This window comes from Anoplopoma fimbria, chromosome 6, assembly GCF_027596085.1.
Source record: "Anoplopoma fimbria isolate UVic2021 breed Golden Eagle Sablefish chromosome 6, Afim_UVic_2022, whole genome shotgun sequence".
In the NCBI taxonomy this organism is placed as follows: domain Eukaryota; kingdom Metazoa; phylum Chordata; class Actinopteri; order Perciformes; family Anoplopomatidae; genus Anoplopoma; species Anoplopoma fimbria.
This window is the reverse complement of record NC_072454.1, coordinates 7931658-7952790: the sequence shown is the minus strand read 5'-3', so window position 1 is coordinate 7952790 and position 21133 is coordinate 7931658. Positions and strand designations below refer to the sequence as shown.

The window sequence follows — 21133 nt, the reverse complement described above, 5'->3', positions numbered from 1 at the left end:
CTTTGTGATTCATTTTGCAATCATTCAGTAGACAAGCAGTTACAGGATTGTGTCCTGGGACGGAAGGTGGGCAATGCTGAGCTATTACCTCTCAGTGAAGCCTACAGAGCCCAGAGAGAAGCAAGAAATATCAAGCACTGTACTGTGTTTTTAATGGAGTCTGGCTGTGGTCTATGCTCCTTAAGACAGGCTCCTTCTTTCTTTTTCCCTTTTTGTAACCTTCATAATCTTTTTTAAGCCAATAGTTTGTGCCTCTGCTTTTGACTTCTTGTGTTTTATTTATACATTCTATAGCTTTTGGCTGATCTTCCAAGAAATACTCCATCTGGATGAAATCAAGTACATTAAACATAAATAGTTCAGTATAACGTGTCTGAGGACTTCTCATAGAGTTAAACATCTCTAATCAAAATTCTTATTTTGCGTTACAATATCATTCATTCAGTAAGCCTGTCATCTTGCTGATAGATTATTCAGAATCTCAGGCTACACAGGATACGTTAAGTCTGTTCTCCTGGGGTTTATGAAGACATGATAGAGCTGAACAAAAGATATTTAGAACTCCCAGGGCCGTAGCCAGGATATTAGAAATACTGAGGTCATTAGTCCAAGATGCCCCAGCAGAACCTGACCTGATTAAGTAAATCTCTTCGCCAAATTCTTTTTTGGCTAAGAAAATGTATCACGTTGTCGCGAGTATCTCCTCAGCTCTCTATGTCGGGCTGAGCTCGTCCAACTACACACACAAAATACACACGAGTATAAACACATGGCAATAAGCAAGCATTCAGAGCAGAGGCAGAGAGTCCGCAATGGAGACACTGAAGTGAACCAGGTGAGGTGAATACAATAAAGTAATTGTGAGTAAAAAGCCAATATATTTTCATTACAACTGTTCAACAAACATGAACATGTAGACGAAAGCAAAACCTAATTCAGTCATGTCTGTACGGAGTCTCTTATCCGCTGCTGCTATGTTTACACGAGCACAGAACAAAAATTCGTCCAAAAGCTTTTTTTCTTTTTTTTTTTACAAACAAGCTAAAGCAAAAGCTGTCCGTCTGTAGTCTGTTTATCTATGTTTGTTCTTGTAAACTTCTCTGCTGGCTGAGACAAAGCAGCCAGGAGGACAGAGGTCAGGAAGAATGACATACTATCTGATGTCTATGTACTTCTTTATTCATTATTATCATTTATATACTTATTTATTGACATTTTAGATTTGTTTCCAGGAATTATGAATGACTTTTTTTTTATAGTGACTTTGCGGTTGTAAACATTACTGTCGCTGCACTAGAAACAATATTTAGTTATATCTTATCAATAAATCACTTTTTTTTCTTTTCTGAATGTATTTTTTTAATTCTAAATTGTTTTTAAAGGAATTATTTCATTATGAAAAAGAACAGAGTAGCTCCTTATAGTAATAAAGTCTTAAGATACCTATCACTACCAGAGGGCCACCGTAGTTCTCCGCTAGCTTAGAAAGGGAGGAGTGAATAAAGGAGTATGTTGTTGCTTGCAATCTGCGACCTCACCACTAGATGCCACTAAATCTGGCCTAAAAACAAGGGAACTTTAGCCTAAAATATGTCAACAAGGCAATTCTAGCTTTTACACTTACTAATGCTCAAATTTGAGCTCAATTTACTTAAAAAAACCACAAAATGCATGTATCTGAATACGTATGTCGTACCTTTATATGCATATCATAAATAGATTAATTTATTAAATACAATAGGCAAAAATAGCATTTCTGTTTTTCAGTTTGAACCAATTTCTACCAACATCTACGAATGCAATTACTTACCAGTGGAAGCGTGGAAGCCAAAAAATATATAAATAATTAAACAAAAAATATGGCAAGTTTAGCCTGGCATATTCAATTTACACAGGAACATTGAGGGTCAAATATGGTACATAAATTAACAGGTAACATTTTCACTTGATCCTGGCTTCTCTTCATTGGCTCGTTTTAGAATTGATTTTAAGATTTCACTGATCACTTTTAAACCACGTATGGGTCAGGCCCCACAATAAATAGCAGAAATGTTGACCCCCTTATGAGCCAGCTCGCAGCCTTAGATCCTCAGGTGGGGCCCTTCTGGCTGTTCCAAAGTCGAGGCTATAAACCAAAGGCGATCGTGCTTTCGCCAACGGGGCCCCTCGGCTTTGAAACGACCTGCCTGAGGAGATAAGGCTTGCAGAATCAGTAATCTCTTTTAAATCCCTTCTTAAAACCAAATTTTACAAACTGGCTTTTAAGTGAATTTAAGTAATTTTTTTTTTACTAAATAATTTTACTAAATAATTTTACTAAATAATTTTACCAAATAATTTTACTAAATAATTTTACTAAATAATTTTATTTTTTACTAAATACTTTTACTAAATTTTTACTAAATAATTTTACCAAATAATTTTACTAAATAATTATATATTTATTTGTTAGTTAATTTCTATTGTATCAATTGGTTTTACCTTGTTAAAACATTGTACATTTTTGAGCTTTCTGTTGTTTTATTGCCTTGCTTTTACTGCTTTGTCTGTCAAAGCCCTTTGTAAACTATGCTTTTAAAGACGCTATATAAATAAAGTTATTATTATAAAGTTATTATTATAAAGTTATTATTAATACATCTGATTAAAGAGCTGTCCCATTTCAATCATCTGAAAGCATTTTGAAATTTTGTTGACGCCACTCTGTCTTTATATGGGTCTTGGTCTCCCCTATGTCTGACTGACGTATCTCTGAACCAATCACAGCTCAGCTTCGAATCAGCTATTGTCCAATCACAGGAGAGAGCGAAATGATTGCGCCCCTCCCCTAACTGCATGTTGAAAAGAACGTCATCTGCCTCATACATTTAGCTTTAGCCACAATTAGCTAGCCGCTCAAATCATAGACACATCTCGCCGAAACGATTGTTTTTTCCAGTTCAACCGACAGCTTACGTAGAGGTTATTTATGCGGTGCCAAAACATGTACATAAAAGCCTTGTTCCGATGCAGAGACATGCTGAAAGCAGAACTGATCGTGTGAAATGCTGGCTAGCTTAATCAAAGCTAGCTGACGAGCAAGGGGCCGAGAAACGAAAGTGGCTAACACTAACGAGGGCTAAGCCTTTGATTCGGAAGCCTGCTGGGTGAGCAGACCCGCCGCTGAAGCCACAACAACAAAGGACTCACAGATAGTCATTGTGCTACAAAGTAAGTAACGTCTCACACAAACATTGGCTAACGCATGCTTTTGACAACTGTGAGCTAAGCTAGCATGTTAGCATCACAAGTAGCCTCATTTTCAAATTCAAATTGGGGGGGGGCCCAACTGACATTGAGCGAACGTTCTACTGCTGGTTGTTAGGGTAACGTGACGTCACGCAGGGGTTCCAATTCTATAAAGTGATTGACATGTTGTTGGTGGTGACCTTTGTGATTGTGCTGGAGCACCAGGGGTTTAAATGTTAAAACACCTATTTTTTTTATCATATTTTTTTTTTTTTTTGGGGGGGGGGGGGGGGGGGGGTATATTTGCTTAATTATTATTATTATTATTATTATTCCTTTATTGATCCCCATGGGGAAATTCAAGTGTTGCAGCAGCTCAACTACACAGACACAGACAATAAATACACATACTATACAACTACACAGACAATAAATACACATACTATACAACTACACAGACAATAAATACACATACTATACAACTACACAGACACAGACAATAAATACACATACTATACAACTACACAGACAATAAATACACATACTATACAACTACACAGACAATAAATACAATAAACAACTACACATAAATACACATATACAACTACACAGACAATAAATACACATACTATACAACTACACAGACACAGACAATAAATACACATACTATACAACTACACAGACAATAAATACACATACTATACAACTACACAGACAATAAATACACATACTATACAACTACACAGACACAGACAATAAATACACATACTATACAACTACACAGACAATAAATACACATACTATACAACTACACAGACAATAAATACACATACTATACAACAAAATAAAGATAGAACAGTAATATAATATCACATCTTTGCACTAATAATACCTCTTTTGTTTTTCTTTCATGGTGGCCCAGAGGTAAATCCATGCCACTGATGGTTTGTGTCAAGATGCACCACACTGAAATGAATTGAGGTTGTTATTGACACCATTACATTATTACATTACAGTCTTTTAGCAGATGTTTTTATCTAAAGCGACTTACAATAAGTAATAATAATAATAATAATAATGGATTTTATTTATATAGCACACTTTAAAATACAATTAAATCTCACGGTGCTGTACAGGGTAAAACAATCACAATAATCAAATTGGATAGTAAAACGCTAAAAGCAAATAAAAAAAAAACAAGATAAATGAATTCATTTAATCATAATAAAATCTACCCAAGAAATGCAATCTAAACTACACAAAGCCAAGACCTTAGGGGAAGGCAGAGAGGAACAGGTGAGTTTTAAGATTTGATTTAAAAACGGTGAGGGAGTCTTAAGGCCCTGATCTTCTCCGGGAGCTTATTACATAGGCGTGGCCCCAGCGAAGAGAAGGCACGATCTCCCATGGTTGCCAGCTTTGTCCGGGGAACCGCAAGGATGTTGGAGTTAAGTGTATTCAACATAGGTATTCAAGAGAACTACTAGTCACCAGAAGTCATAAGTGCATCTCCTTTCTTAAACAAGCATCTAAGAGCATAAACCAGAGCAAAAGTACAGAAACAAACTAATACGAATACAATAAGTGCAACAAACTAATACGAATACAATAAGTGCAACAAACTAATATGAATACAATAAGTGCAACAAACTAATACGAATACAATAAGTGCAACAAACTAATATGAATACAATACGTGCAACAAACTAATACGAATACAATAAGTGCAACAAACTAATACGAATACAATAAGTGCTAAGTGGAAGGCTCAGGGTAGTACTTCTTGAAGGGGTGAGTTTGAAGATGGGCAGCGACTCTGCTGTCCTGACGTCAGTGGGGAGTTCATTCCACCACTGCCAGGACAGAAAAAAGCCGTGACCGGGTCGATCGGCCGCAGGGACGTCTAAGCGACGGGGGCAACCAATCGCAGAGCGAAGTGGTCGGGCGGGGGTGTAGGGCTTGACCAAGGCCTGGAGATAGGAAGGAGCTGTTCCTTTCACTGCCCTGTAGGCTAGCACCAGAGTCTTAAACTGGATGCGAGCTCTTACAGGGAGCCAGTGTAGAGAACGGAGAAGGGAAGTTGTGTGGGAGAACTTGGGGCGATTGAACACCAGACGAGCTGCAGCTTTCTGGATAAGCTCCAGAGGTCTGATGCCCGACGCCGGGGCTCCGGCAAGTAGTGAGTTGCAATAAATGTATTCAACATAGGTATTCAAGAGAACTACTAGTCACCAGAAGTCATAAGTGCATCTCCTTTCTTAAACAAGCATCTAAGAGCATAAACCAGAGACCATACCACATACAATACCAGAAAGGACCAAAAGCTAATTTATTTAACACCATTTTATTCCCATATGTTGTTGCTATAACATGGATATTCTATTATTTGCAGTCAATGTGCATAGCAGAGTCTTATGTCACTAGAAAACAAAGTTCCCACATGCTCTGCATTCCCATCCGGTGCTCGTGAAACACCAGTACAGGAATTAACTTTGTTTTATTGCCTTGTTGTGGGTATTTTTATTGGGTTGTTGATGTGTATGTGGCTGTGCGCTCGGTTTGTGTGACGGTGTGTTCCAGAAATGGCTGCGTCATCAGTGGCATGTTTGTGTTGGCACCTTGATGTGAAATCCTGCACTAGCTGTTTTAGCCCGTGACTCCTATCGGCCTGTGCAAAGGCATTTATCTATACAAATTTGGGTCGTGTCTGTTGATTGAATCACTTACAGATACAGATGGTGATAATGGGCGAGCTCGAAATAACTCAAAGATGAACTTTTGTCAAATGCCAAGAGGTGGAGATGGATGAGTTGTGTGCTTGTGTCTGAACAGAAAAAAGACTGAGTTGCAGATTCATTTTCTGATGACACTGTAATCTATTTTAGAGTTAGCCAGCATAAAAACTCCCTGTTTAAACTGATGACATCTAGGATATGCATTATTATCCATGATACTGAGGTGTGTTAAAACCTTTTTGTAAATTACTTTTGTAGCCTATATCACATTGTCATATTCATATTATGCTCACCATTCTCTTTCCAAAGGGTTATTCACTTACATAAGGACATTTGTAATTAAGATAAACACACATCTTGTTTGTGACTCTCAGTGATGTCAGCTGGCCAGTAGAATCTTGACTGTAAGACGCCGTAATTGTGACCAAGGCACACACAGGTTCACTGAGCTATCTGGATTTGTTTTATTGTCTGTTGTGATATGCAAACACATTGCACGTGTTGTCACCGTTTGCCCTACAGGAATTGAGATTGCTTTTAAAGCATTTAGTGCATGGTAAATATTGAACCAATGCAATTACAAGCCATTCATCCCTCTGGCACGCGCTAGATCTCACTGTTGGAGTCGAATTGAAGGCAGTCCAGGTTTCTTTATAGAGAGAGCTGGTACATACACAAACTCTTCTTGGTACAGAGAAACCACTCACAGTTTAGTATAACATGACACATTTCCTCTTTGGTTATTCTGATAGCGGTCTGATAGACTCCTCTCAAATAACGGCTGCAGCTTCCCCGACGCCACAGCGCTGACGATGGCTGAAGCAGTCTGTTCAAAGAGCACTCGTTCTGGGAAACTGACTGCTTCTGATGCGACTTCAATGATGAGTCATCAAAGAGGGGGATCTTAAATATCCGTTAGTTCTACCGCTCCAATTTGTAAAAAGAGAGCCCGTATAGTGTGGTACAACTGATTCCATTTTAGTTAAAAACAATTTATTAACAAAGGGCAGTTCCAGATACCTTGAGTTTTTACTCTTTCAAATGTGGATCTGGCTAATAAAATGTAATCATAGGCAGCGCCAGGTGCAGGCTTACATGGCTTAAGCCCCGAAGGTTTTAAGCGAAGCCTTAAATCAGGACTGTTCATACGGCTAGAATGAGTTTGTTATACATTGTTTGAAATGCAGCTTCTTTAAATTGGTGTCATATGTTGAATGAGTCAAGAGCTGTTTTCACATTTCACTGTTAGAAGTTACGATAATAAAATAAGTGATTATTCTTATTCTTTATCGATCAACGTCTGACTTGAGATTCAAAAGATTTCAGGGCCTATTTTTCTCCAGAACCGCACCGTACTTATTCAGTGAAAACCTGATCCCCTGCCTAAATGGCCATACAAACACATGAGTAGAAATTGATTATTTTAAAATGTACCCTAAGCTCTCAGTATTGTTTTTTTTAAACCAGAAATGTAAACCGCAAATAGATACAAAAAATGTTCACTCGGCTGCTCCCCTGTCAAAAGTACTCCAGCGCACTTTATTTCACATTGCCTGTTTACTAGGTGACTCATTGTACTTTTATCAAATTGTGTTAAACCACACTGAAACAAAAAGAAATGCAATGGTGGTTGCATTTTACGCAACTTCATGCTTCCGTTTACATGATTGGTATCGAATAAAGTAGAACATAATAGGTATCAAATGAAGTACTCTATTGGTATCAGTATCACTCTAAGGGATCTGGTATTGGTACTTGCATCAGGATTTTATATATATATATACGATACACAGCCCTGACTGCCTGCCAGAATAAAGGGAGAGAGAGGAAGAGCTAATGTGTTAGCGGTAGTTCACTCCTGTGTGCAGTCTGTGTTTGACAGGCTAATCTGGCCCTGCGTGGATCCCATCAGCAGCTGACTGGTAAATTGAGTTAGCGAGTTAAAGCTACCCTGCTTGCCTGAAGTCTGAGACCTGTGGGCCTGTCTGTCTGTGAGCTCTTTATCCTTCACCCTCAAACAGAATCAGCCGTTCACTTCATCTTGCCAAGAGGGCCGTGTGAGAGAAACAATTTGGTGGTGTGAGTAAATCAGGGCCAGGTCAGTTCTGTCACCTTTTGTTGAGAGTGAGATGTAACAAAGGAATGCATCTGCTTTCCATTAATGGCCTCATGAAGATATGCAATCACACACACACACACACACACACACACACACACACACACACACACACACACACACACACACACACACACACACACACACACACACACACTCACACAGTGGCATGGTTGTACACTTCTCTTGTTGCATGCTGCAATCACCACCACCACCATTTACTGCTTACGTTGCTATGGCAACTACTCAGCTGCCACTCCAAGTTGCGTAACTATGGAGACATCAGACTGGGTGACGTCACTCCCAGGAGTTCTCTGTGCTTACATCAGGCGTTACAAGTTATGTATGCTGGTATATATGTGTGTGTGTATATATATATATATATATGGATATATATATATATGGAAATATAAGTATGTATGGAAAACACATGGTGTGGATGATGACTTATCATCAACCTTAACATAGAGCAAACTAGACTGAAGAACGTGCGGAAACTCTGACCAATGCATATGAACGTTATGTAGATGGGGGAAATTGGTAACGCAGGTGGTGAGTTGAGGCCTGTTTGTAGAAATAAAAATGTGAAAGGAATCATTATACTTAAAACACATTTCACACAGTCGCACATTTAATTTCACCTCATGTCACATGTTGCTTATAGATCTGCTTAATCATTTCAATGATTCAAAAATTTAAACCAGCATTGTTGGCACTGAATGAGCTTGGCGTCGCATTTCGAAGCACTATCGATAAGGAGTTTCTGGAATTTCAAGTTTTTTGTTGTGTATGATTTTCCTTTTACTTTCTGTTTGCTTTGCTGAAGTTTCTTGCCGAATTTTGATAATTTTCAATCAAGCGGACACCAATAATTATCAGCTCATATTTTTTCTAAATAGCTTGATCGCTGACAAAACCTCTCTGCTGACAAAACCTCTCTGCGGTTAACCGTTGACATCTTTACCCTCAAGCGGGCAACAGGATGCATGTGAAAGTCAGCGAAGCACATACAATGTGAGCGAAGTGCAAGCTGTCATACGGTCGGTGTAAAAAGCTTGCTCTGTTATGAATTAATGTTTATCTGTATGGTCAATGAGGCTAAAAATGGTGGACTAAATGCTCATGTGTCAAGTCATGGGATGGTCTCCCCTTTATCTACTGCAAGGTCGTGTTTATTATTTCATTTTTGATGATAAAATCTGAACCATGCAATCACCTTTTGTCCTTTAAATCATCGGTCAACAGAAATCTGAGATGGTGAGAAACCGGGAAGTTAGATATTCCTACAACTCATTCTTAAGTAGCATTTATTGATGTTTTCAGGAGTTAAGATACAAGTTAAGAGTACAATTTCCGAGGCTTTGAAGCCATTAAGTAGTGTGACAATCAATAAGACCGTATACGTTCATGTTCTCACGTTACGTTACCAATTAACATGGCTGGATATGGAATTATTTTCTCTTATCAAGCAGCCTGATGCTGTTCATTAAGCTAATGCAGGTGCAATTACTGACTGATAACACATCCTGAGTATAAATGCTCTTAGTAGCCAGCTCTGGCTTTCCAAAGAAGCTTTTAAGCTGGCTCCTCAGTCTGTTAAATGCATGAACCAAAGTGGCTGTGCTATCTCTGGATATTACGAGCAATGGTCACTGTTGGGCTGAATTATTCTTTTAGGTAAATAGTACAAGAAACACACACATGCCTAAAAGCTTCAGCAGTCCAAGTCTTATGTAGGGTTCACATTTTCAAGCCCCTGAAGATGTAGTTTAGAACACTTCAATTGTGAGTGGAAGACTAGTTTATGTTCACAACCTGATTCTACAACTTCAAAATGAAACCTCGCCAGTATAACTTATGACATTCTATATTTGTAGGTGCTCTTTTGCCGTTTCATTCATTTCAGATTTTTTGTGTTTAAGTAGCCTATTATTTGAGAGACTATATACATTAGGTGTTACACAAGTTAGTAAGTGGGCCAGTACTCACCAGTACACGGTACCGGCGCTTCTACATTTTACTCTTTTTTTTTTTTTTTTTAATACAGTGACTTTTTGTTGAGCACTAGCACTTCTCACAAGCTTCCGGTACTCTTTTCTGCCGTCTCACCATATCGGGTTATCTGGGTGAAAAAGCCCAAGGGAAAACCCTGTCATTATATAGAGCAGCCCTTATATGAACATGTAAAAGCAATGTGGAAGGCATCTGGACATGTCGACACACGGCACAGAGGGAGGGGGTGTGAGAACGAGGGGGCTTTTTTTTTTTATAGACACGATGTTATTTGTTACATTTGTCAAATAATTAGTGTGGCTTACATCCAAGAAACCTATGAGCACATCTCTGGTAAACACAATTTGAAGTGGTTGTGTGATTCTTTATGGAGAAACTCAGTTTTACAGATCTGTCGCTTAAATCAACTAAATAAATAGTCGACTAAGAATTCCTTTTGTCTAAGACAGCCCTACTTTGATGACTCATATGACCTTTCCTCTGCAACTTCCTTAATCCTTTATCGAATAAGATCACTATTTGTAATACTTGTATGTCATTTTTCCTTTTAAGCAGCTGCTTTTAATTAACATTTTAAACTCTGTATTGTAATCAGAGAATTCTTTGTTCACATCGTGCAGGCCTGCATTAACTCAGCTGTTTGAATTAAAGTTCAGTGTCTGTTTCTCATTTTTTTTTCATCCTGTGTCTGTCTGTCCTTTTCTCTCTCTCTCTCCAGGGCAGAGCCATGGGTGCCTTCCTGGACAAGCCCAGGACGGAGAAGCACAACTTGCATGCTGAGGGCAACGGCGTGCGCTATGGGCTCAGCTCCATGCAGGGCTGGCGGGTGGAGATGGAGGATGCTCACACAGCTGTGTTGGGACTTCCTGCTCCTGGTATGACCGACTGGTGCTTTTTCGCCGTGTACGACGGTCACGCTGGCTCCAAGGTCGCCAACTACTGCTCCAAGCATCTCCTGGAACACATAATTGGTGCTAACCCAGGGACCCAAGGCTCCCAGGCCGGTTCAGACGGCTCCCCCAGTGTCTCCCCAGCACTGGCTCCTCCTACAGTGGAGACTGTGAAAGCTGGGATCCGGACAGGCTTCCTGAAGATTGACGAGCACATGCGCAGCTTCTCCGACCTTCGTAACGGCATGGACCGCAGTGGCTCCACAGCGGTGGGAATCCTCCTGTCTCCCGATCATTTCTTCTTCATCAACTGCGGCGATTCCCGAGCAGTCCTGTACCGCAACTCACACGTGTGCTTCTCCACGCAAGACCACAAGCCTTGCAACCCGCGCGAGAGGGAGCGCATCCAGAATGCCGGCGGCTCGGTGATGATTCAGAGGGTTAACGGGTCACTAGCCGTATCGAGGGCCCTGGGGGACTACGATTACAAGTGTGTGGATGGCAAGGGCCCCACAGAGCAGCTGGTTAGCCCGGAACCAGAAGTGTACGAGATGGCCCGGGCCCCGGAACAGGATCAGTTCGTGATCCTGGCATGTGACGGCATCTGGGACGTCATGTCCAATGAGGAGCTGTGCGAGTTTGTGAAATCAAGGCTTGAGGTGTCTGACGACCTGGAGAGAGTCTGCAACGAGGTGGTGGACACCTGCCTGCACAAGGTGTGTACACATTTGGTTTTGAGCATTACAGTTGTGTGTTTTTTGCTGTGATTGCTTATTGCTTATAGAAATTGAAACGTGTTGAATCAGTAAACAATATTTTAAGTTATTGTGTCACCAAGAAGGCCATTTAAATTCCCAGCTCCAAATATATTTATGATTAAGAGATGGGCTATGTACATGTTTGTCTTAGCTAAACAGGAAGTCGTTGTCCCTAAAATTAGCAAGAAGAAATTAACGAACTTAGAACATGGAAAGGTAAAAATGACAACAATTATATTACCATCTCTTATTTTTTTCATATCTCTGTAGGCTTGAGACTGCTGTAAAGTTCTTGCAGGTTTCTTCAGTTCTGAGCAGACTTTTTTTTAAATTCAGTTTATTACAATGAATTCAAGAATAGTGGGTGTTCAGATGGAAAAATTGCATATTTATGTTACAATATTGTAACATATTGAAATGGATCAGTCTGTATCAACACTGCCTGCTGTGCTTCACAGTGCAGACTGTTCCGTTACTTAGGACCCAGGAAATCATCTTCATTATTTCTCTCAGCCCCACACAGTAACTCCTCCTCTTACCTGCTCTTTCTCTGCTCCTGTCTCCTCCCGTCCGTCTCAGGGGAGTCGGGATAACATGAGTGTTGTGTTAGTGTGTTTGCCCAACGCCCCCAAAGTGTCGGAGGAAGCTGTGAGGAAAGACGCTGATCTCAACAAATATCTGGAGTCTCGAGTGGAAGGTGAGAGTGAACGGATGGAGAAAAATAACACAATGTTTAACTGTATGTGCAAACATAATGGGATTTTTGAATATATTAAAAATGTTAGTTACTCATTTACAGGAAGTTCAGAAAACAGCTCTCGAGTATTCAAGTGTTACGTTTATTTTAGAGTGAATATGAGGACATTTGATATTAAATAGGCTCTTCAGTTACTAGTAAACAAAAACAAGTTTGGTTTATTAATTATAATATCAATCAATTTCAACAATTTTAGGACTTTAAACCCCAATAACAGCCCAAAATATTGTTTAGAATTGTGTAGTTAGAATTCTGAGTCTTTATCTTAGATCCTAGAAAGGTTTTTTCTTGTTGACAAAAAAACTGAAGAATCCCACCTGTTTGTTTGTTTGTATGTTTTCACCACTGACTGACCCCTCCGCCCTCTACTGTCTAACCTCCAGCCAAGTTATCTCCGGCTCACAGCAGAGGAATGACACCATCATGACCCCCTTTTTCATTCCAGCGAGCATCCCCCCCTGTCTTTATTCCCTGTTCACTCCTCTCCTCCCTTTTTCCTCCCTGAACGCATCTTTCTCTCCCCCTCCCTCCCTCGCTCAAACATTCACTCTCTTGTTTGGATGGATTCCCTGCTCTCCTCCTGTGTTTCTTTCTGTCCCTTTCTTTCTTATTTCATCACTTTTTCTTTATATGGAGACATGAAGCCCAGTGATAAACACTGCGCAGCTTTTTCAGTCTTTGTTGGTTACATCAGCTCTTTTCTGGCTACCGATAGTTTGTGTAAAACCAGGGGATGACAGCTGTTTCAGAATTTGGCCAAACAAAAAATGAATCTTTACACTTGTCTTGTTTCACCAACCTGGTACCAGTGTTTTCTTGGTCCACAGAATGGGAAAAACTACTCCAAAGTGGGTTTAATTTCACATTCCAGGGTAAAGTAAAGTTATGCAAAAGTTTGTACGGGTGTTTGGCTTCAGGTACTTTCTAATACTGGAAGATAGAAAGAAAGAGAGAAGGAAAGAATGAGGGGGAGAGAGAGAGAGAGAGAGGAATGCTCTGGCTGAACATTGACCTGGCCTCACGCCACTCTCAACTGAGTTTCAGGCCTCTGTCTGTCACCATCCCCCCCCCCCCCCAGACATGCACTCATTCCCACAAATTCACTTCTTTTCTCCTCATTTGTCCCATTTTTGGTCACTCTCCTCTGATCTTCTCTCCCGTCTCCCATCTTTACTCAGCTGTTCTTGGCTATCATCGTCAGCTGTGTTAATACTGACTCGTGTAACAACATGTCTGGTGTTATTTTAGAGATGCTGTCCCGGCCAGGGGAGGAGGGGTTTCCGGACCTGGTAGCAGTGATCAGGCACCTGTCCACCGACATCGGCATGCCCTCGCTGCCACCAGGCGGGGGCCTAGCCAGCAAGTAAGGACCACCGCCCTCAAAGGGATACTCAATTGTTATTTTAACACAGGATTTGTATGTTACTAGCATCTAGTATAATAATAATAATAATATGAAACCACAAGGAGAGTCATGTTAAAAGAAAAGCCAGTTATCTAGTGTGTGTAGATTTTTCTATGTCATTGGGACTACATACAGTACCAGTCAAAAGTTTGGACACACCTTCTCATTCAACTACTTTGAAGAATCTAAAATATAAAACATATTCTGGTTTGTTGAGCATTTGTTTGTTTACCACATAATTCCATATGTGTTCCTTCATAGTTTGGATGTCTTCAATATTAATCTACAATGTAGAAAAAGATAAAAATAAAGAAAAACCATTGAATGAGAAGGTGTGTCCAAACTTTTGACTGATACTGTACCTACTTTTCCAAGTATGCAGTCGTTACAATACAATCAAGATTATTTTCCTTTTTGAAAACTACACCTTTACTGTACCTTGTTTTCCAATATACGCCCTTAGTTGTTGCTTTGACTGATGATTTGAATTGAATAGCTCAAAAGACCTAATCACACTTGTGTTTTTCCTGCAGACGCAGTGTTATCGAAGCAGTATACAACCGTCTGAACCCGTACAGAGAGGAAGATGGGGTCAGTATCAGTATATGTAACGATGAGCTTTGTCCTTCTTCGACTGAGCTCCCAAAGGCATCTTATTCTAAAGTCCTTGAGGCCATACAACACATCTGAGTTCCAGTGGCCTCTGAAAACCTCTTACTCTTCTTATGTTGATTTTTCCCGTCTGGTGGACCAAGCTGGTGGTTCGTGTGCATTGTATTTATTTTGGCTTTTCCTGTGCACAGTGCATGATGCACACCTTCCTGTCAGCCTTCATAACGGGCTTAGGAGTCTGTACTGAACAGGTTGTGTCTAAAGGCCTTAACACATGACATAAAAATTCTCCCCTGCGTATATATTTCAAATTGAAACTTTTCATGAATTCATCTATTAGGCTACTGTTATCTGTTTCATAGAGTTCCCTTTTTGATCAATTTAATTTGAACTCCCTCTGCTAAACAGTTATGCAGTGTATATGTCAATGGCTTTTATTGTGAAAGGTAAGAATGGAAGGAGGAGATCTGGTATACTCTGCCTTTGTCAAGGTTTAAGGGGTAAAGTTTGCAGTCCTGGTTTGGGCCGTGGGACCTGATTGGACTACAGAGCCTCTTTGTTGTGACTTTATGTCCGTTCTATACATCATGATTGGTTGATGTTTTTCGACGTGGTCAGAAACAAGCCGATTCTGACTTAATGGCTTGAAAACTGGGAGGTGAATGTGTGGCCTTGATCTGTTGTTGTGGGTGCACCTGTGGTGTGTAAAGGACTTGAGGATGTATTCTTGTGTGTGTGTTGATGCACTCTGTGGTTTACTGAAACAAGCCGATTCTGACTTAATGGCTTGAAAACTGGGAGGTGACGTGATTCATCAGATGTGTCTGTGAGGGGAAGGACCAGCTGAGTGGCCACTTTGCTAATCGTTAGCATTGCCGTGTCCATTTGTTTATTAGCTTTAATGTCTGGTGTGTTATTGTATGTCTGTTCATGTGTCTGCTAGTGGTGTGTGTGTGTGTGGTCTCCTGTTTGGTAGCTCATGTTGGGGATGAGGTGAGGTTCACCTTGTTGTGTCGTGTTGGTGTGTGTGTTAAGACTTAGAGGTACTGTGATTGTTTGCCTTATACACACATGCATGCACGCACATTCACACTCAATTAAAAAGGATTTCAATCTCCTCTGCTTAAAGTTTAGCTTTTTTGTGGTTATAGCTAAATTATTATTGTGATTTAAATGTTGTTTTTGTTAGCAGAATATTGTGACAGACCTGGTGGAAATGTGATGCTAGTCTTATTTTCATTATTATTATTATTATTATTATTATTATAACATTGTACACATAGTGGGTTGGCTGGAGTGACAAAACGACAAACCCCGTTGATATATTTGGTGCAAAAAGCTAGAAAATACTTACTGATGGTACTTTTGAACTTAAAAAATAATATAATAATATTTGTTTTTGTAAGAAAAAATTTGCAAAAAAATCAAAAAAATCTGAGTAATTTATTTTTCCCTTTCTTTAGACAATATTTTATCATAACAGCCCAAGTAGTGGAATTGACCCACTCTTTAAAAAAAAAAATGTAGTTAGCAAATTGTGTGTGGTGATGCACACACCTACACACTTACACTTACACACACACACACACACACACACACACACACACACACACACACACACACACACACACACACGCCCGCTCTCTCACACACACACACGCCCGCTCTCTCACACACACACACACACACACACATACACACGCCCGCTCTCTCACACACACACACACACACGCCCGCCCGCTCTCACACACACATACACACGCCCGCTCTCTCACACACACACACACGCCCGCTCTCACACACATACCCGCTCTCTCACACACACATACACACGCCCGCTCTCTCACACACACATACACACGCCCGCTCTCTCACACACACATACACACGCCCGCTCTCTCACACACACACACACACGCCCGCTCTCTCACACACACACACACACACGCCCGCTCTCTCACACACACTGATAAGGGATGTATCGATTTATCTAACTGTGTGTTCACCCTCTGATTAACGCAGCCCTCCTGTTTCATTTGGTAAGTGATCACATATATAACTGTTACACCCCTCCTCCAACCTCTTCTTCCAACCCCTCATCTACACACACACACACACACACACACACACACACACACACACACACACACACACACACACACACACACACACACACTCTTACAGGCATGTCAGTGGTGACCTGCTCCACATGTTCCCCCCTGTCACTCCATCAGTCTCTACTCCCTGGTTTGATCTACTCTTCAGCATGTGGAGCTCCGTGACTTTAAGGTGTGGGTGTGTGTATGTGGGTATGTGTTTGTGTGTGTGTGTGTGTGTGTGTGGAAGGATTTCCAGCTTTAATGAGGATGGATGGTCGTTGTCTTCTGGTCCTGTCCGTCCCCCTCTCACGTCAAACGTCCTACACGCATGCATCGCTGTCTCACTCAGTCTTTCCAAAACTGCACGCACGTGTCTGGAAGTCTTCGTTTCTGTGTCGATCCCACAATAAGACGAAAAAAGGCCTTGGATTTGTTGTGGTGGCGTGTTATTGCAGAAAAAGGAAACCCACATACTGAGATTGAAAGTGTGTTCCCTGGCTTCCACTTGCTATTGTAACTGCTTTTCAACTTGGTTATTTCTGTTGTCGTGTTGTTTGAAGAAGAACCCTGTCCTTGAAGTCCAGGTTGGGGAACGGAATCAGTGAATGTGACTGTAATGATTTTTTTTATTTTTTTTTTACATTTGATAACTGTGCTTTTTTTTTTTCATCCTGCTCTCCCTCCTTTTTCTTTTTCTTCTTTTCTTTTTTCCTTCCTTCCTCCATCTCTCCTTTCCTGCCATATTCTACTCCCCTCCTCCCCCCTCTCTCTGTGGCTTTCCCTCTTGCAGAGCGGAGCTGAGTTGGAGTACCACTGGTAGCTGTCCAGCACAACTGCCTGATCCCAAAACAACAGGACCACTTTTCCACACAGGATCACATTCATAGTCACCTTCTTTTTTTTTTTTTTTTTTTTCCTTCCTCTGGGATTGTTTTTGTTTTTTTTGTTGTTGTATTATTATTCCCCACACTGAGATCAATCCGAAGCAGAAATCCTGGATTTAAAAAAAAAAACAACAAAAAAACAACACACCCGATGTGGAGGACCGCAGAACAGATTTAGTCGGTTTCTTTTTCTAGAACAAAACGAGGGGGAAACAAGAACAAACTGCGTTAATATCTGAAAGCAGAACTATATATATATATACAGTATATACGTAAGAGAGGCAAACAAGCACAGTTTCTCTTGCCCCTCGTTTTTCTTGCTTTTCTTTGTGGTGGTTGGTTTTTGTTGTGGATTGACGGAGACACAGGAGCAGCTTTGCTCTGAACGCTTTGGGGCTCTGCGGTGCCTTTTTCAGAATTCAGATTGAAGGGAGGGCCCTAACAAATCAACAGCCACAACTACCAAACCAGTTTCCAGTCAGTAAGATACTGAATGGACTGAAGTGGTCGTCGGCTACCATTTTTTTTTTTTTTTTTTTGGCATTATTTGTTATGCAAGTGTGAACTTTACTTGCACCTGACGGGCAGCCGATCGACCACACAAGCCCGCGACTGCCACCACAAATCTCAAACTCCGCTGTCCAGCTGAGGCCAGCTTGGGGGGGGTTCTGGGCATTACTGGTACTCAGATAGGGGGACCCAACACTTGCAACCTGCCACAACTCCTGGATTTGAAAACCCCTAAACAGCCCAACGCTTTCTAAAGACTTATGAGTTAAGCCTGAACACAAGGGGAGCACTAATGAGAGAGTCTGTCTGAATCCTCCGTACTGGGTCCAAACTAAAAACCGGACCGGGGCTGGTGTTTCTGGCTGCAGATATGAATTACATGAAGATGGTTTAAACTCAAGTGTGATGACTCTGGCACGTTCTCCCGCTCATTTTCCTCTCCTCCCATAGGATGTTGATAAACAGCTGATTTCTCCCTCTCTCTCTCTCTCTCTCTCTCTCTCTCTTTTCTCTGTCTGTTCATATGACAGAAGAGACGCCGCTGTCCTTTGCTTTGGCAGACTTTGCCAGAATCATAAGCTTTTGAGCCTACTGTTTAAGAGATAGAAAGATAGTTATATATTAAATTCATATTTATACAAACATATATACATATAAATATATATTTTGATTTGTTTGTTTTCATCTTAATTCCCAGACATGGTATTCGTTTGTGGCCTAATGTGTGTGTGTGTGTGTGTGTGTGTGTGTGTCTGTCTGTGTGTGTGTGTGTGTGTGTGTGTGTGTGTGTGTCTGTGTGTGTGTGTGTGTGTGTGTCTGTGTGTGTTTTTGCACGTTTTTTGGGTGTAGACAAATTTTAAAACGCAACACAAAAAAGTCCAAGTTGCACACACAGTGTTCCCACACAGCAGCGTTCCAAAGACAGGGTAAGGGGATAAAGAAATTCCAGCCTCACCTTCTTCTTTCTCCCCCCCTCCCTTTCTCCTCGACACACACAATCCTGCTTGTGCTACAACTTGCCTTTTTCTATCTCTCAAATAACGAGTAACAAAACAAATATGCCTCTTTTTGTTTTGATTGAAAAAAAAAAAAACTTACCTTTTTTTTTTAAATTTCTTTTTTTTAGTGTTTTTTGGTATACATGGCTTTTTAGAGAACTGTGGCTGTGGTCCTTTTAGATGGATAAGAAAAACAACAAGGGGAGCATGAAATATACCTTGTACAGCAGATTGGGAGAGAGGCGTAGGTTTTTTTTTTTGGTGTTTCACTGTATGAAGTAAAGGAGACACTGTAGGGACTGATGAGAAATGCCCCCTTCATGGACTTACCTCTAAGGCACAGGGTGGTTGCTGGGGAAACCCTGGTTTGACTCCTTTGATCCACCAGGAGTCCGTTTCATTTCTTTCAACCCGTACACTAATAAGTGATATTTCATAAAAAGCCTCCTCTTTTCAGTCTGTTTGAAACAAACGTGGGCATTGACAAAGTAGATAAACATACTTTGCATGTGTATTTTTTTCTTCTTCTGTAGATGCATTTACAATAGGATATAAGTAAATACAAAACTGTAATATACACTTTTTTTTTTTCCAAATCATTCAATTGTGCTTTCTGAAGTGGTAGTGCTGAAAGAGAATAGGCCTAACAGAGTTTGTTGGCTGATTAATGTTCTTGTGGTACACTTACTCTTGATGCCATATGACAAATAGGTACTTGAATGTGTAGTTCTTTTGCAGTTGTTTTTAATGGGATGATTGATTTTTTTTTCTTTGTTTGTGGTGGAGGGAGTGGGAGGGGTGGGGTCTCTATAGTTGTGCATGTTTTGTGATTGAAGCAGGAGTGTATTTTTGTGTGTGAGATGTACTGGGCGATAAAAGTGGGCGTGTTCAGTGTGGTGAAAACACAACGTTGGAGAGGAAAGGGGATGATGGAAGAACAACATGGAGGAAAGTGGAACATGTAGCAGGATCTTATTTGACTTTTGATAAAAAAACAAATATTTTAAGACTGAAATTCAGTTGTTTAAACTCGCCAATAGTTCATGTTTTTCACTACATCTGATGTTTTTCTTGTTCTTATATTGAATTCAATTTATTCACACTAACACTTTTTAACGTTGTTCAAGGTTTCACCACACTGAACAATTCTTTTTTTTTTTTTAAGGTGTATGTTTAAGCTAAATCAGACACTGGGCTTGGAGAGAAATTAAGGGAGGGAAGAAAGAAACATTATCTTTATTTTTTTTATGTAATTTTCATTATTCACACTGATTCCACTGCATGGACAGATTACAAGCAGCACTGCAGCTTCACAGCAGCCTCCTCATCAGTCATTTAATGACAAAACGAGCTCACTTTGCTCCCTTCATTTTTGGAAAAAAAACAAAAAAAAAACTATGTGAGAATAATTATTGTTAAGGAATATAATCTCAAAACCAACGTGGGAAGACTTCTCTCTTTTTCAAAGGAGACTTTTGTAGTTGGGCGATGCCTGAATAGATAGTCCCTGTCTCGTGTTCAGCTTTGATTTCAGGATATGTTAAGCAAAGAGACTTTTGTCCCCTGAATGTATCATTATTCTGGGCCGCTGGGGTTGAAATAACCGCAAAGGACACCAGAATATTGGAAACGGCTACGAAACAGGAAAAGACAGACATGACGTTCCTCATGTTGGCTCTTTAGGATGGAAATGAACCCCAGTTCTCTTTGCCACCTCCTTCTGTCATGTCTTTATATACACACTGTTAAGAGTTGACAGGTTTATGATGGCAATGATAAATTCCACACTTGTTTTTTTATTTATTCCAGTGCTTTTTAGCTCTTATAAAAAAAAAAAAAAATGCTGTATTTTGAAGACAGAACAAGGAAATGATGAGCTGGTGTGCATTTGAGAGTAATGTGTGACCCACTCACATAAACTCACCTTCAGGTTTCTGAGACAACACCATCCTTACTTCCTGTACTAATTTCCCAGTATGCTATTGTGATGTTACAGACCATACAGTGAACATAAACGTCAATAAAAAGATGGATTTAAGTTTAAAATGATATAAAATGCTTAGCTTTTTTTCCCCCCAGTGGCAACGTGTAATGTCGGCTTTGTGTCTTCTTGCAGGCTTTCACTGTT

The 21133-nt window shown here is 40.3% G+C and overlaps 1 protein-coding gene across 1 annotated transcript; it reads left to right on the top strand.

Annotated features, from left to right (window-relative positions):
• The first annotated feature begins 2882 nt into the window (after nt 1-2882).
• On the top strand, nt 2883-21053 carry ppm1ba (protein phosphatase, Mg2+/Mn2+ dependent, 1Ba). The gene is made up of 6 exons (XM_054600156.1): nt 2883-3210; nt 10811-11698; nt 12320-12437; nt 13746-13860; nt 14436-14493; nt 17404-21053. The coding sequence occupies exons 2-6, from the start codon at nt 10820-10822 to the stop codon at nt 17431-17433; spliced, it is 1200 nt and encodes a 399-aa protein (XP_054456131.1). The 5' UTR covers nt 2883-3210; nt 10811-10819; the 3' UTR covers nt 17434-21053.
• The last annotated feature ends 80 nt before the right edge of the window (nt 21054-21133 follow it).

Bases quoted from the DNA above. Each gene is read 5' to 3' on its own strand.
- ppm1ba (XM_054600156.1), top strand. From the start codon at position 10,820: ATGGGTGCCTTCCTGGACAAGCCCAGGACGGAGAAGCACAACTTGCAT. The intron at 12,438-13,745 runs GTGAGAGTGAAC...GTGTTATTTTAG, and splicing joins TCTGGAGTCTCGAGTGGAAG to AGATGCTGTCCCGGCCAGGG. The intron at 14,494-17,403 runs GTCAGTATCAGT...TCCCTCTTGCAG, and splicing joins CGTACAGAGAGGAAGATGGG to AGCGGAGCTGAGTTGGAGTA.